The sequence below is a fragment of the Sphaeramia orbicularis genome, chromosome 22 (genome assembly GCF_902148855.1).
Source record: "Sphaeramia orbicularis chromosome 22, fSphaOr1.1, whole genome shotgun sequence".
NCBI lineage: Eukaryota > Metazoa > Chordata > Actinopteri > Kurtiformes > Apogonidae > Sphaeramia > Sphaeramia orbicularis.
Window position 1 is genome coordinate 43,744,122 of NC_043978.1, and position 17,288 is coordinate 43,761,409.

General features: G+C 41.6%; 1 protein-coding gene across 8 annotated transcripts in view; it reads right to left on the reverse strand.

Annotated features, from left to right (window-relative positions):
* The window catches only part of daam2 (dishevelled associated activator of morphogenesis 2), a 135,531-nt gene that overhangs the window by 98,049 nt on the left and 20,194 nt on the right, over window positions 1–17,288 (reverse strand). For 3 of the 8 annotated variants that reach the window (XM_030127323.1, XM_030127321.1, XM_030127318.1), the window contains exon 1: window positions 2,901–3,068. In XM_030127323.1, coding sequence (XP_029983183.1) covers window positions 2,901–3,068 — 168 coding nt within the window. Of the gene's footprint in view, window positions 1–2,900; window positions 3,190–16,569; window positions 16,879–17,288 lie in introns of those variants that run through there. The other 5 variants (XM_030127315.1, XM_030127320.1, XM_030127322.1 and 2 more) reach the window with 5 other exon arrangements.

Here is a 17,288-nt window from a genome sequence, read left to right on the forward strand (position 1 = left end):
CACTGGTAAGGTTTTGCCGTGGCGCGGCACCATGGCAAATCCTTGCCACCACACCATACATTTCATACAAAAAAGTAATCACCATCACATTAGACTTATTATACGTATGTATAATATATAATAGGCCAGGACAAACGTCCTGCCCCCTCAAATGAAAGTTTGCGAAGATTCAGGCGGTAGGCAAAATGTTAAACGAGTGTTAAGTTTCACTTTCACTTCCGCGGACCGCACCTCCCACCCCACCCCCAGATTACACACTGACAACCAAGAGATCAATTCCACAGGCAACACTGGATAGGATTAGTGGATCAGCAGGTAGTAAAGTTTATATCAGTAGATGATTTTAGTCGCCAGTGGATGTTTAGGTCTTCATGTGTTAAGAGGGGGCAATGTGAGTGGCATCATGCTTATTCCAACTCCTCTCAAAACATCCTAAATAGTAAAGAAGGACATATCATAATCCCATTCAAGATTATGGATGGATGAAGAGAACAGTTACACCCACCATACAGTCTGTTTCCTGAAATATTCCTGGAACAAGAAAGTCCAAATTCTTTAGTTTTACTAAAAATGTGAACCAAGCTAATATTGCACTGTGCAGTATGTTCACACACTGAATACCTCACTGTGGACACGTGGAGGTGGCTTACTCCTCCGTTTGGCCCAGATCTGTCGCTCCTACTCTGGAGGCTCCATTGAGTCTCATTTTCCTCCTCAGGAGAGGCTTTCATAACAGTAACCCCTGTGCCTGAGTTGCCAAGGAAACACTCAGTGTTACATTATACTCTGATTTCTCCATGTCTTTCCCTGTTGCACAGTTCTTCACTTCACAACATTACCTCCCTGTGTCAGCGTTACAAGTACCATGTCCATCTTGAGTGACGGCCTGAGGTCTGGTTGTACAGATTTTTGGACGACTGGTCATATGTGTCAGCATGTCGGCTGCTGGATCAGTCAAACAGATGTGGAGGACCAATGGCTTGGACAGATGATTACAGTTAGGTAGAACCAGTTTGTACAATCGGCCATCCAATCAAAGCAGACATGAATCAAACTGTCAAGGCTTGAGTGATTATCTGACTGGAACATCATTTTTCCTGTGTCAAACTTTCTATCAAACAATTTAAAACTCTAAGAGCAACATTTAATGATACAATACTGCAGTAAAACAACACCACAGCCCAACACAAATATTAGAACAAGGACAAAACATGTAACCAGTGAGTGACACCATCAGATGAAGCCACCCAATAACCATCTTAGGAATAATCTATTCACAACATGTGGAAGGGGCCCAGATCCAGTGAGAAAATGCCAAATCCTCTTGCTCCCTTGGGTTCAAAATCTGCAATCTAAGAGGTTTTAAAATCAGGGATGGATCCTTCTGCTCAGCTTTTTTTTCAGCTTGTGTATCTGTGCAAGTTTCATTACAGACATTTATAAGAAAATAAATTCTCAAACATTTGCCTCCACATGAAAAGCATGTTTTATATTCCTCTGCTTAATATGCTGTAAGTACTTTCAGGTGTGGAGGATGACATGAGTAAAGAGCTGAAACGCATCAGGTCATTCCTAGATGCAGATTGGAAAAATCAATGTCTTGTCTGTGACCAACTTTTGAATTTTCCCCAATCATGCCAATACCTGTACTTCACCTACTAAGGTTAATGACTTGTACGTTTCCCCGTGATTATAAAGACAGAACATACGGGGTCACTTCAGGTCAATTAGCTGGAAAAAATACAGGAAGGATTGGGAAAACATCTGCCTTGATAATGGCAAATAATTTCCCATCACAAACGGAATTTCACTTAATCTGCTGAATTGATTTTGACAGTCAGAGGAGTGATATATCCTGCAGGCGGTGAGGTTTAGCATTCCCCAGGACCAAGACTGGACAGTGCCAGAAGCAGTCCCATAGCCACGCTGTTGAACACATTGCTGAGCAAGAGACGGAGTGAAGAAGGAGGATGTTTAAGACACAAAGAGATGGAGACAGACAGGGCAGGAGACAGGAAGTGAGCAAACGAAGACACAGAAACAGCAAAGCTCTGTTTTTCTAGTGGCCAGCTTGCATGGAAGCTGAAACACATAGTGGCCCTCTTTAGTCTGACAGCTGTGCTCGATCCGTCAGCGCAGGTTGGACTCATGCCAGCACAGCCATGCCAGTCTGGCAACAATACAGTCCTCTGACCTGTGCCAACAAGAGCGATCTGGGAATGAGACAGGAAGCACTGGGGATGTAGCACAGAATGGAAAGGATGAGTTTTGAAATTTGTGGAATGGCGGGTTGTGGGGGGGTGGGGGTCTCATTCACCCATGTAGATGCGCTCCATGATTCGTTTGCTGTGAGATTCCAAGTTCTGTCTGGTTGGGATAATGAACAGCACGCAAAGGAAAAGACCTAGGCTGCTCTGCATTAGAAAAATGCAATAGCAGGACTTTTATTGTACCCAAGCATTGTTATGTGCCCAATCCACACAATTTATGTGTTTTCACACATTTCTACTTGGCAGCTAATTTTGGAAAGTGGTTCTTAGCATGGCATCTACAGCAGCACAGAACTGAATAACACTGAGGTAGGCTTGTTAAACTTTGTTCACATGGCAACAGGTACTTAAATAAATTATCATTATGCTCCTGAAAAATGCTGTGCTTAAAGTGTCCTGATATATTGTGAAAGTATCTGAGTGTTCACATGGGAAGCATACTGCAACACCAAGTCATGAATTATGCATTATGGGAAATTAAAAACACATCACCACATTACTCACGAGGAGTCTCTCTATGCTTTGTTTTAACATGCAGGATCAAGTCATTGCAATCACATACTGTATAACCTTTGAATGACACTATGAGGAATGTTGCTCAAATATTAATATCCTGCTATATTTACTCACCACCAGCTCAGAAAAACGTGCATGCAGCTCCTCAGCAGGCGGCATAGGTGCACTGAACTCCAGCAGCTGTAGCGGCACACTATCCTTTAGGTTGATCTCCGGGGGCTCGCTACTGCCAAAGCAGCACAAAAAGCCAAGGCCCGGTCGCGTCCTTTTCCTGGGGGGCATGGTGGCTGTGTTGGCACAGGTGGCAGTGGTAGTGCTGGACCAGGAAGGTAGAGGGGGGGGGGCCAAGGGGCAGGGAGGGGGAGTGGAGAGGAAGACGAGGCTGCTATCTAGGGGGCATGATCTGAAAAAGAAGAAAGAAGAGATAGGTTACACAGAGATACTGACAACCCAAGCTTACTTTACATTGGCTTATGTTAATAAGAAAACCTGGTAATACATTTACTATCACATGTGGAGTGTTGTAACGTATGGTACTTGCACAAATGATTCTTAATTTTTTATATTAAAAATACCAATCTGTGCTGAGTTGTCAAAAAAAAAAAAAAAAAAAAAAAAAAAAGGTCTTCCCATAGTGCATGGATCTACAACACCCTGTTTGTCAATGTTTCCTGGAAAGAAATTATTAGCCATAGGAAGTGAAGGAATTTATGTTTCCAGCAGCACCAGATTGTCTGGAAATAAATACAGGAAGATACATGACAGCCACAGCCATCACAGCTAAACAAAAGAAAAAATATCACCTTGGGAAACTTTCCATCAGAGAAAATTTATGCAGGAAGACCTTAACAGTACTATAAATGCAAAGAGAAGTGGAAGTGCAATTTAGAAACGGCCATCAGTACCAGTCAGATCGTCTTTATCCTTTTCACTCTGTATATAAACGGTGCTTTGAGGAGGCACAGAGGCAGCAAGGACCGCCATCATATCCTTGTCTTGACATCGGTTGGTCTTATGCCTTGACAAAGAATCCTTGTCTGTGAGGTACAATAGTGAGTGTACAGTGTGTGTCGTTTGTGTAGACTTACACTGAGAGCTGCCCCAGCAGTGCCCTCACTCCTTCAATGGAGCAGACACTGTGTATACTGTATGTGTGTGCATGGAGGGTAGTGAATGACACCCACTACAACAGGGGCAGGGGCCTGAATGGGCCAGGACTCCCTGGAGGATTTCCTCAAAGCCACAAAAAGAATATGGGTGGTCTCTAGTTTATGAATAATAGTTATTTATATTATATTATGTCCTATCAAGCTGACACTTCCACTTTGTGAGAGTACATCCACTACAGTTCTCTTTTAGGCATCAGTTTACTGCATTTGTGAATGAATGGACCGCAAAGCTTGTTATGCAAATATTATGGAAATCTACCAGAAATACATGATCTGTGTGTGCTTTAAGTGGAACATGATGAAATTAAACTCCATGAACAACAAAGAAAACCGTAAGCAGATTCAAAAACACTAATCTCCAAACTTTAACTCTTTTTTCATTTGTAAATATCCACAGGGGCCTTAAGCTGTGCACCCCTCTGCACCATACGGCAGAAAGGTTATGACTTTAGTTTCCACTTGAAAACGCAATCTACTACATCTTCAATGAGCACAATTCGCCGCCATCACTCTCTCACACATTCAGCTCAGCGTAGGAGTTCTCACTGCACTAGCTAAAAATAGCCAGATGGTAAATTCTTTATGAATGCGCAGGGCCCTCAACAGGAGCTTAAAGGGGGAAAAAATGAAAAGAGAAAACACCACATTTCCATTTTGCCCTTTCGTCTTTTGCTCATTTGCTTTTTCCGCCTCCTTGAATCTGCCATTCAGTCTTGAGGAAAGAGGAATGGAGCTGTGCACAGTTACAAATGAATTGGGAGGTTACGTAAAGGAATAAAAGGCACCCTAAGTTTTTCTTGATAAAAATCATAACAATAATAATAATATGTTTATTAATAGAGCGCTTTCCATTTAAGTGCTGTACAACAACTAGAATAAAGAATAAAAACACAGTTCAGTAGAGACGGGCAGGATATGGCTGCAGTAAAATAATAAATGGGGTGTTGAAGTTGGAAAACACTTTTTTCTGACAAGTATTTCAATTTAGAATCTTAAATTATTCTGTACTACCACCTTGACATATTGGGATTCTTTCACTGCCATTGCATCAGTGTGCCAGATAATAATTATAGCACATGCGGCATGTTGTATATGTGAGCTGGTGTGTGTTTGGTATGTGTGATACCGCACTTAAATGTATGTCATGTTAGTCAAAGTGACAACTTCTAAAACAGTCTCCAATTAGCCTGTTGGAGGGCTGTGGGCAAAAATAAGCCCCCATTACACCCATTCTCTGCGCAGTGTTTATGTATCTTATTGCCTTTAATATCTTATTAGTTACCGTGCAGACTGCAGAATAGTAATTATGTTTCTCCCAAAGTGCCATAAACAGTGAGCCGTTAAGTAATAATAACAATAATAATAATACATCACACTTATATAGCGCTTTTTTGGACACTCAAAGACATTTCACAAACAAAACAAGTAGTGATTTGAAGTTTTGTATTGAGTCCGAGTTCCTGATGTTTTGTGGAAGTGTATACATAGTAATTTGATTAAATAAAAACACAATTTTTGGAGCATCGTCATTCGTTTTTTCCTCCAGGTCTTCCAATCTAAAATAACAGCCACATGTGTGTGGGATATTGTGTATGCAAAACTACTGAGATGTTGCATTAACATGTATCAAAACAGATGTGGCAAGGCATGGCACGCTGACTAAAATTGCATGGACGTACAGTATAGGTATAACTGAGTTTTCATTGTGGTAAAGCAGTGGGGAAACAGGAAACTGTACAGCACTTTAAAACAGTGAGTTAAAAAAAAAAGGCATATTTCAGGGAGGTAAATCACATACATTTGCACTTGAAAAGGATGTGCCTCAGACTATTAACATAGACAGCTTTTCATCGTTTTTATTACTATAAGATAAAGTATGAGCCTGTGCCAAATTTTTATGGTGGTGGTGAGTTAGTTATTGTTTCTGTGGACAGCTGGCGGAGCCTAATGGAAAAGAGGCCACTCAACAGGGGTTTAAAACCATTCAGCAAAAAACACAACCTAAACCTCCTGTCCAGTGTGTGTCCGTGTGTTTGTGTATGTGTGTGTGTTTGCCTCTATCTTCACTCTCCCACAGAGCCCCACGTGCAGCCAGTCCTCACTCAACACCACTTCTGCTGGCCTTCTTCCAGCCCCTGCCCAGGGAAAGTAGGCCAAGGAATCCAAATACACTATAGGCTCACAGAAATACAGCATCTACTGTATATATATGGAAACATTAGGAGAGAAGGACATCCAAGACTGTGTTTGTGTAACCTTTGTCACTCTCTGTATGGAAGAGTCACTACACAAACAGAATCCAAAATGACCGTGTCCACTGCCATATGTGACATGAGCCCCCTCTTATCTTCCACCTTTTCATCTCATCCCTCTCTCCCTCCCTACTTCACAGGCTCACTGTCATCTCCCATTATTCCTCTCTTTCAGGGTGAATGGAGTGACATTTCCCTCCGTCAACCCCCCTCCGACAATAACATCTGTCATTTTTCCTTGCCACTACCCACGTCTCCTCCTACTATCTCTATTCCTCGCTTTCAAATATTCTATTCCTTCCCACTCTTCTTCCATGTTTGAGACACTATTTCCCTTCTTTTCTTCATGTGGGTAATTTAGCATTCTGGGGAAATACATATATTTTCTTTATTTCAAAAACCAAATGCATCATAATTTGGTTTTTAATGCATCTCACTAATGCACCTCTTTCACTTTTCTAGTGACATTTCTTCTTATACAGAGACTTAATGCCAGATACTTTGTTTCATGACAGTTTTACACATTAACTGAGTGTAGCAAGCCATCCACAAACTGTTGTTATTACAGGGGGGATGCCAAGTCTCATGTCTGAAGGGGCAAGAATCAAGCCTGCGGCTACAAAACGAGGCCAAAGTGGAAGCATCTTAAACTTCTAACACCACTGAAAACTAAAAGCTCCAAAAATGCCTGGCTCCCATAGACTTAAACTAAACCTCTTACTAAAAATGCTTGATATCTTTCCCCCCAGGAGACATTTTGATCTCATTCATTGTATGAGGTGGTTCATCTTTAAATAACTCTTGTTAATTAAGTTTTTGGGCAAATAAGTAGGCCTTGCAGTGGCAACTCATACACCTGCCGAGTCAGAGCTTCTGTTTATTGAATAAAACATTTTTAAAAACAATACAACTTGATGTTGCAGCTAATATTGTAATAACTAGACTGTCAAACTACTTTGTTATACAAATCTTTGATGAACTTAATGTTTAAAGTCCTTTACACATGAGCCTTTTTCCGTGTCAAGAGTACTTTAGCAGAGAACACAAATATTGTACCGTGAAAAAGTGGAATATGGTTAATTTTTCCAGACTTTCACAGCACAGATAAAGTCATCAACCAATCATTTGTGTGAAACTGATGCTAAGTGATAATAATGATGAAACTGTACCTGTTCATTTCTAACCACACTGATTAGTATGAAACACAGAAAGGATATCTATGTTTGTCCCGTAGGTGTCTTTTACCTGGACACTGGACATAGATTTAGAGGACTGGTGGATGCTGGATTTATTTGCCATGCCCCTGGTGTGTAAAGACCTTTATTGTGTCAGTGCGCTAGCATTTAGCATTAGCTCACAATGACCCCTAATTCTCTGCCAGCTCTGTCTGTTTGTGACTCCACAACTCCTGAATTGAAAACAGCAGTCCAAAAACCAATGGGTGACGACGTGGTTCCATCCACTCCATCTATACCAGGCCAAGGACCTCAATATCTGGCAGATTGCTAACATGACAGCAAAACATGCTACTGGCGTAAACATACTGGGCAGATGGTTGAAGTATTGCCTACTATTGCTAGAAACGACTAAAAGTGGTTTCTAGACAAAGTGATTAGTTTACTTTTCTTTTTTTTCGTTCATGTAGCTACTTGTTACACAAACAAGATTTTTTAATAACTTTTTTAAAAATGCTGACAGCTTAGCTAGATATTCTATAATATGTAATAATATATGTAATATTACATGTTATAATATATAATATTTTATACAGTTATAATCAGTAATCACTACTAATCAGTGCTAACCTGATTTTAGTTCATATTACTGCACTGACAAAAAACTATTTTAATCTCTATTCTTAGATGAAGCAGTTTCCTAAATTTTCAATTATTTGTTTGATGAATATTGTTTCTCATTACATTAATCTCTCTGTCTCTGTATTTTCAATGCTAGCTGTTTATACACTAGCTGTTTTTTCCTGTCACTTGTCAGACATCCAACCCTTGTAGCTTGAAAAAGTCAACACACACACTTCCGTTCTTTTGTTGCTCATCGCTAGGAAATACAAGTGTGCAAGTCACAGGAAAAGGAAACTATCAGTGGAAGAGTGAAAGCTTCAGGACCTCTATAGGCAGGTGCTAAAGAAAACCATCTGTGTGTTGAAATGAAAAATGTAGGAAGACCTCTATAAAAAACAAAAAGAAAAATAATGTGTCATTCCGAACTCCCAGACTGACACAAAATTCTGCGTATATTTACACCCAGACCTGCCTGCAGACAACCTGAAAATAGACATTCACTGCTCCATTTCCTTAGACACCACTCCTGCAGTCGCACTGGCACAGGCAAACAGTGACAACTTTTCATGAGTCAAAATTCAGACACACCCACCCTGAGATTCATATGTAGGCACATCCACACATGCGGTATTAGCATACTCACACACCACAAGCCCCGAAGCAGGGAGAGGAGCCTGCTGGCTGCTCTGTGTTTGAAGGGTCTGGAAAGCAGCCGAGCAGAGAGAGAGAGAGACAGAATGAGATGAGAAGGAAGAGCGGGAGGGAGGTAGGGATAAAGGGAGATACTGCTGCCACTTCTCATTCAGCCCACTACCTCATCGCTTCATCCCTAGCGCCGGGAAGTAGGTCAGTGGAAGAGGAGGAGGAGGAGGAGGAGGAGAAGGAAGAGGAGGGGGCGGTAGTGTGGAGAGATGAACTGCTGCTGCTGTTGCTGTTGCTGCTGGTGTGTGATTGTGTGTGCAGGCAAAATACAGAAGAGGTGTATATCTATGCAGAGATCAGTCTCTCAAACATCTGTGTAGGAGTAATTTCAATCCTCTACCCAACATCTGTCGCACAAGACAATTATTTTAGTATCAAATGGGATCAAAATCAAGCTCCTGCATATCATCACCCTTTTCCTTTTTACTTGCAGCACATAATCTAGACTCTCCTTCAGCTCCAGCTACTTCAGTATGCTTCTACTCCACAGTCTTGTCATCTTATTTGTATCACACAGACGGAGGAATCAAGCCTGAGCTAGCTCTTACTGAACTGATGTCACTTGGAGAAAGAGAGAAAAGTAATGGAAGGCAACAGCAATGTAATGGAGGAAAAACAGCAGCAAAAAAACTAGTAGACACAAATAACAAGTTGAAGAGGCACTGAATAAAAGATCAGAGAGAAGCCTGCAGCACACATTTTCTTTTATTCTTTGCACATACACACATATTGTTTCTGGGTCCCACAAATGAGGACCATTCCTCTGGGGTGCTGGGCTGTGGAGGAGGGTATAAGCTGGTTTACGTAAGCACCCAACACCAGAGTTGGGAAGCAGTGCCACGCTGGCAAAAACAAGAACAAAAATGCCAAATGCAGTGGGGATCATATTAAAGAGTTGGCATTGAGGGGTGAACGATGGCACTTAGCTGTGCCAAACACAAAGCTGGTTGTCCAAAAATACTGTTTATCTTTAAGATCTCAGTGCTGTTTCATGTGGCAACACCTGTGGTAAGCAGTGTTCATGGCACCAGAGAGTCCTAGAGTTTGTTTTAACTGACACACGCCTGCCACAGACACCTTGAGTTACTGTGTCACAGAGATGCAACACAAGAACACAGTGTAATGAAAATAAAACTTGGCCTGAGAGGATTCATCACATATAGTACAACCCCAAATAAGGAACATTGTGGCAGGGAGAAAAATGTAATTACAAAAGAATGAAGTTATATTAAAATTTGGTGTGGAAGACAACATATTTCATGTTATATCTGGAAAGTAAATGCATTCCTGACATTGAAGCTGCAACACATTATAACTATTTTTTATTTGGGGTTTGATCTTAATGAAGAACAGTATAAAACACACCAAACCAAAACCACCATACTGCCTCATCTGTACACATGTATGCAGTTGAACAGGGTTATGATAAAAACATAATGTATGTATGTGTTTTGCCAAAAGTCATCACAAAGTGTCAGTATAGTGGGTTATCAATGCACATAAGCACAGAAAAAACACTACCAGATGTTGAAAAGGGAAATCTACCAATTGCTTGTTTGTTCATAGTCAGGTTGTGTACTGGAATGTAAAAATCGATCTGTCCTTTGACGTGGAAGTGAACTACTCTCATTCATTAATTTGACATGAAGTAGCTATTCAACCCAGTCAATTGGACACATTGGAGCCATGCCACCCTTTGGATGCTGCTGCCCAGACATGCCCTCTCCAACATGCCCTAACCCTCCCTTTCTACTGTCTGCCTGTCTGTCCAATGACTAAGAACCCACTCTCCGTTCTTTTCTACACACCAAAAGCCACTGGCTCCAGGCCAAATCACCTGGGACACTGAAACTCACTCCCCATGGACCCCCACCAGACCTTTGGCCCACCCACAGTCCACTGCCTTAGGGGAGTCGAGTACACATGTAGACATCAGTCTTACTCTGTTAGGGTCAGAGGTAATATTCCAGTGCTATCTATTATATAATGCAACTTACTGGCATGCATCCCCTCACACACAAACACAAATAATCACAGTTTGTTCAGTAGTTTTACAGTTGTGACAACAGTTTTATTCAAGCATCACTTCCTCATTTACATGGTTTTAGCATCATGGGTGGTCAATATATAGATTTTACTGATACATGACTGACAGAAACAACTGGTGCAGCAAACAGACAGTTCAGTACTCATCCCTGATCAAATTTATGTCAGCATGACTATAAATTCCCTGTACATAAAAGAGTCCACCACACACATTGGGACTGGCATTCCTGAGGTGTGACATCACCAATTTACTCCAAGTTTCTGTGGTTAGTAGCGAGTTACAGCTGACAAATGATCAGAGCTGACAGCGGAGGAACTGCCATTATTTCACGGTACATTTGCATGAGATGCATTCCTGCGCTCGCACTGAAAGCACACATTCTGTGAGGGATTTCATGTTGGAAGGCCAGCACTTTCATCAGAGTACACCGAGTGGCTTTTGCATGTGGACCTGGACAATGGGCCAGAGGATTTGGGTTTGGACAGTCTGCTGGGCCTAACAGGGTAGACAAATGCAGGCAGAGCTACTTTTTTGTCCAAGTCTGCAACGTTAGAATCCCTCCTCTTGCTTTAGAGTCCATGTGTATCTGATCTTCAAGAGGACTGTTATTTTAGCCATGACAGCATGGGCTGTCTCCAAGAATATCTTGGCCCTGTTGATTGGTTCTACACTCACATTAAGTAAGCAAGGAGCAATAGGTTCAAGCTTTTCATACAATAGCAAAAAGTCCGTCCTAGTGACCACACGTCAGAATGACTTACTGTCAATTAGATTCATTTGGCTTACAGACACTCTCCAAGGGTTTGTGTCTTCAGATAAGGGATGTCTGTGAACTTATTGTGCCTACGTGCATCTTCCAGGAAACAGGAGTCGAGAACACACCCATGTCTTCACCCCTATGAGTCCTCCTATACTCCTTCATTCCTTTGCTTATATTCGTCTCCCAATCACTTCCTTTCAGCTTTGCAATCAGATCGAGGGCACTATGAGCATGAGACAGCTAAAAATCAACTTGGCTGTTGGACAAGGTACGCTGTCGTCAGGACATACTAAAATATAGTCTGAGACAAAACTCCCTGAGTCACTGACAAATTTATATGATGAAATAACACCCAATAGCAGATACTGAGTCACTTTTGAAATTCTATGTGCTTCTCACATTTCGAGACAGAATAAACCTCTCTTCAGCAACAGAAATACATAACGTTAAGGAGGTGTGATTGACTTTATTCCATGCGGTTGTCATATAGTATGGAGCCAAAACTGCACAGACCATAAGGAAGAAATGAATAAGTCAAAGTACCACTATTTAAAATGACCGCAACCTCAATTATTATTAATTACTTTAATCACTTGAATTTAATACTGCTGCCTAAATATTTCCAGACTATCTCCGAGGCAAATGCAATCACATTTGGACACAAACATTATCATTTTCTTTGTTTACAAACAGCTATTGTCAAGCAGCCAATAAAAAGACAGTGTAATTAAATGAATCCCATAGGTTTGCACAATGGATTAATGCTTTTTATAAGTTTGACTACTAATATTCTATCTTTAGGACACTAACTGCTATATTTTAATTGTTCTGGCAGATTGTTTAAACTCTCAATGTCCATATTGTGGCATTTACATAGATCAGTCCTTATTGTCTGATTAATAAGAAGTTAGGTCTGCACCATCTACACATAGCAGTTTTCAATATCCCACCATAAACTCTGTAAAACTGTCAACCTCTTTCACAGCCACATTTGAGAATTCTCAGAGGCCTTATTGGCTTCTAGCCTTATTCAAACAAACATATAAGCACTGTTGGTTTTAACGGGGCCATAAGGCACTGTAACCCACTCACCCATAAAGAGGAAATTCCTCAACTTAACCGCTGGAAAAAGAGGAGGGGAGACGTTTTCCATCCTCCAGGGATGTCATTAATAGCCATTTCATTTAGGCTGATTAATAAAAAAAAGTCCATTTCCTGATGTGAGGAACATTCATAAGTGACGCAGACCAAATGAAAGTACCAGGGGGTTTATTACAACTGTGCTTTTAGATTCAATTTTTACTTTGATCAAAACAAATGTAGCAGCTCCAAGCAGAAGTATTGGGGCCTCAAGTACCAAGCACTGCACAGTTGCAGTTTGAAGCAAATTATTATAAACATGTTAAACCCCTTCATAGAAGCCACGAACCACAGACACGAGCTGCATGAGCGAAAGTTGAAATAAGACCCCGTGCAAGAGGAGGCAATTTGGTTGAAGGTAACAAATGAGCTCCACAAGTTTGCAGACAAACATCTTTGGGTCCTGACATAGTAAAAACACCCCAATGTTGGACACTTTTGTTTTACAATGTTTTATTCAAAAAAGCAATTTAATTCCACCTCTATTAATATTCTTTTATTACAGTACTCAGAAGACCATCCACACATTGTACAAGTCCACCAGCTGCTCTATAAGTCTTTAAAATATAGATGGGAAAGGCAGAAGAAAAAGTTGATATCAAGGGAGAAACTACCATCCAAAGCCCAGATCCACTGTTGACCCACTTCTCCACTGGCTGATGGGCACATCTCTACAAGTCACATCTCTGCTCATCAAGTGGACCAGATCACTGGGATAACTGCGCTATTAATACTGGGAATGAGAAGAAAGTCAGCCACGCCACAGTTCACAGGCCCTAACATTCCCACATATTAACAGGGCTCGGAATGAAACCCAATACTTGGCATCCCTTTCCCTTGAACCCCAAAGCACTGTCCTGCTGTGTCAAATCGTTTTCTTATTTCATATGAGAGGAACGCGTCAGAGTCACAAGCTCCTTGTCTAACTAAAGATGTGTTATGTTGAGGAAAAAAATTGGCTCGAGTACAGCCTCACAAGTACAGGCCTGCTTACCATGACCCTCAAGAGGGATGGGATGCTGGACTACCCAGAGATTCCATGTTCTTCAAACACCCAAGTGTTCTCATTTAAAGGGAATGGGCCATTTCTATCAGTGCAATGCACTCAAACAAATTACACAGATACTTGAGGAGATCCAGCTTTTTGTGGGTGGTGAAAAGGGGAAACGTTTGTCCTTCCAAATGAAAACAAAAAACACAGACTCACCAATTAGATCCTATCAAGCCTACATGACAATAAAGAAAATTTGCTACATGCAATAACATTGTTCAGTACTGTGGTGACAATATAACTGTGCAACCAATTAATCTGAGAGCTGTTGACAGCTAAGTAAGAGTTCACCCCATTGGCCAAATGTTGTAATGAAGACATACCTAGGTACCATGTATCCAGGGCTCCATCTGACAGCATGCTGAGTCTGTATGCATGGTATTTATGAATATAATAATTTTTGCTATTAATTACAGTTCAGGCATCATTTTGCAATGTGTTTATCAGCATCTTCATATTGCAATCAAAACTGTTAGTTTCTACACAAGCTCCACCAACACCACTCCCCAGAGATAACACTGCAAACCCATCATTGTTTAGTTTCTTGTTTTGCAGTGTGGTTTAAATATGTCACTCAATATCAGTGAATGTCGGTCGATTGCAGAATTTTATATTGTGCATTGTTAAGCTATTAATCTTGCCTGGGTTAGAGGTCAACAGCTGCAGCATAGAGGACAGAGGGCTTCTGGGTAATGTCTGGAATGTTATGGTGGGGACTGTTTTAGCACTGTAGATAGGGACAGCCCTCTGAAGTGACCAGCATTTTTTTAAAAATAGCCTGCAGTAATACTGCACTGAATCAAGGCACTGTAAAAAGGAGATATGCTTACACATCATAAACCCCAGAAAGTGTGTCACTGGCACAAATACAATAGTACTATTTGATACACTCTCAGTGTGGGGACTTCCAGTGAAGAAGAGGAGCAGTCAGTTTTCTCCTTAAAATCTCTGAGTGTTTGCTTCTCCAGATACTGTAAACACTCTTGTGTAAATACAACATAATGATAATCCAGCTCAGAGGAGCAGATAGTTGATTTTAAGCAGCTTTACAGACCTTGTCTCTTTCATTCTTTTCCACTATCCTAATGAGGAGGCTGTTGATTTGCCAGTCAGCAGCAGGGCTAAAGCAATAAAAAGCCAACCGTTGCTCACTAACTCTTCCTTGCGCTCCCTCTAATCCTGAAAGAGCAGTTCATGCATCCGTAATGGTCGATAAAATATGAAAAGCCCTGAGAGCGCTGACGGCAGCAGAGGGTGTACACTATGTGTGGGTTCTCAGCATTCGTTAATGTCCTCCCAACACACTGAATCTTTAACCAAGGCCACTCTGTTCACCCCCCCCCCAAGCACACGTGAGCATATGAGGATTTCCAGCAGACTGGAGAGTAAGCCTTTAATGTGGTGGAAATGGATACTATCTTGTTCACAATGCAAAAAGACATCAAAGAAACACACATGGCCCTATGACTGTATGATGAGCTCTGCCTCAGGTGAATAACCTTTAACCACTAGCCATTGAAAACCAAAAATGCTTTGAATCCACAGTAAATAATGTTTTGTCTAATGCTTTTTATACTGCCATTATTTCCCAGATCAGCTATTTTAAGGCCAAGCCTCTAGTAAAAGTTTGCATACACGAGGTAACTTTTTGGATGTTTTTCCTCCTAAACCATCAGAACTTATGTGAACCCTAAGTAGGCATCACTAACCAATTTCCAGGTGGAAAATTGGTAGGCTGGAACATGAACTTTCATCACCATACTTTGACACACTAGAAGGATTTACCGCTAAGATGACAGCTCTCAGCTGCGTATGGGCAAGACTTCCACATTGAAAAGAAACCATAACGAGGCTTCACCATTCCTTTAAATTAGGAAGCCTAGGAGATTAATACAAGTTGTTTCTGTTTGTCTGAGGACTGGCTTCCCTTCAGGGAAATTTTACAGCAGAATGTATGTGTAAAAAAAGACCAACTTTCCAAGTAAAACTGAGCTGCTTTTAGAGGTTACTGGAAGTCTGTAGTGCTGGTTCCATATTGGGATGGGCTGTTGTTGCTGGGAGAAGATGTAAAGCATATATGGAATGTTTGGCTGCCAGGCCATTACTTACACGTAGGAGCTGACTGTGTGATTGATGAACATGTGTGATCTGCCCACGTATACGACCCAAAAAAAGCTTCTACCCATTGCATATGACACTGTCACATCCTCCCTCAATTTTTCAAATGCCAAACATTTTCATGAAATTTATGTAGAGAACACATCACAACTTTTTTTTGGTTCAAACACATATTCCTTACATGCAACAGTTTTATACTAGTTTTTCTACCAAGCAGCACAGCCAAAATTACATTCAATACTTCTATCAAAAGCCCAAAAGCCCAGCTCATATATTGCGCAAGCACACATGGGGGTAGAGGAAGGCATGCTGTCAACACCACTGGGAAAAGAGTCCAAACATCAGGACCATGCACAATTCACAACCCAGCTTTTGCTGCTGTTTATGGCCTATAAAGCCACCGTAGTAAAAGTGAGTATTGTAAAATACTGTCCTGCCCTCCAATCACAACAACACAAAAATGTGGAAACTCTATCATCTTAGTGGGATTAGTAGCCCTTGTTGCCCACCAGCTTCTTCTCTGCTCAGCCTACAGACTTATGTTTATTTTATTGGCTGCAGTAGTCTATGTTTTCCTGGCTGAACTAAGCAGCGGGACACAGAGCACAGACAAACTGGGTTTACACTTAAACATCTGTATTCTGTCGTGTGTGCAGTCTCCTGCTGGGTGAATGGTGTAGCTGTTGCTCACAATGACCAGGGAAGGTTCAGGTATCAGTTTTAAGATCAAGTATCTCCTACTTACCCACTACAGACAGGCTGCCTTGAGAGATAGATTGTCCCTGTGTTGTGTCACTTGCAACAGAATATGAAAAGACTTTCAACAAAGCAAAGTTAGGAGAAAGGTTTCAAGTATTCCTGCATCCTCAGGCAATATTTCTCTCTCTTTTGCCACTTGAAGTTTGTGTTTCATGGCCAAAAATTCCGCGGCATTGCTGAGTCTGGTGGTGTTTCCCGGCTGAGCCCGCTGCGTTATGTCTGCTTCCCCTCACTGAGGTTCTGAGCCGAGCTCTGGATTTCAGCTGACTGTGCGGGGAGCTGAGCTGTTGACATTGTCCTCACTCTCTTTCCCCCTCCCTTCCTTGCTCTCTCTCCCTCTTGCTCTCTGTCTTTAGATCACCCGCCCCTCTTTCCCTTTGGATTCCGGCTCTAGCATGACAGCATCCATGTGGATTCACTGGGAAGGTGCTGAGCGCTCTGTGAATATATGAACAGAGTGCATAAGTGCATGTGACTGCCCGCTGCGTGATGCCAAGGGAGAGGGCAAGATGAAAGGAAATGACCCTTGGCGACCTGTGCTTCCCACCAACACCCCTACTCGCAATGTCAACTCCACCCAATGCATTCCCTCACTGAGTGAAAAAACGCATTGGATGGGGGGGATATCACACCCAAAGGAAAACCCTTTTCCTGTCTCGTCATCTCACATGCACAAAAGCACACCCAAGCACATACACCAGGACA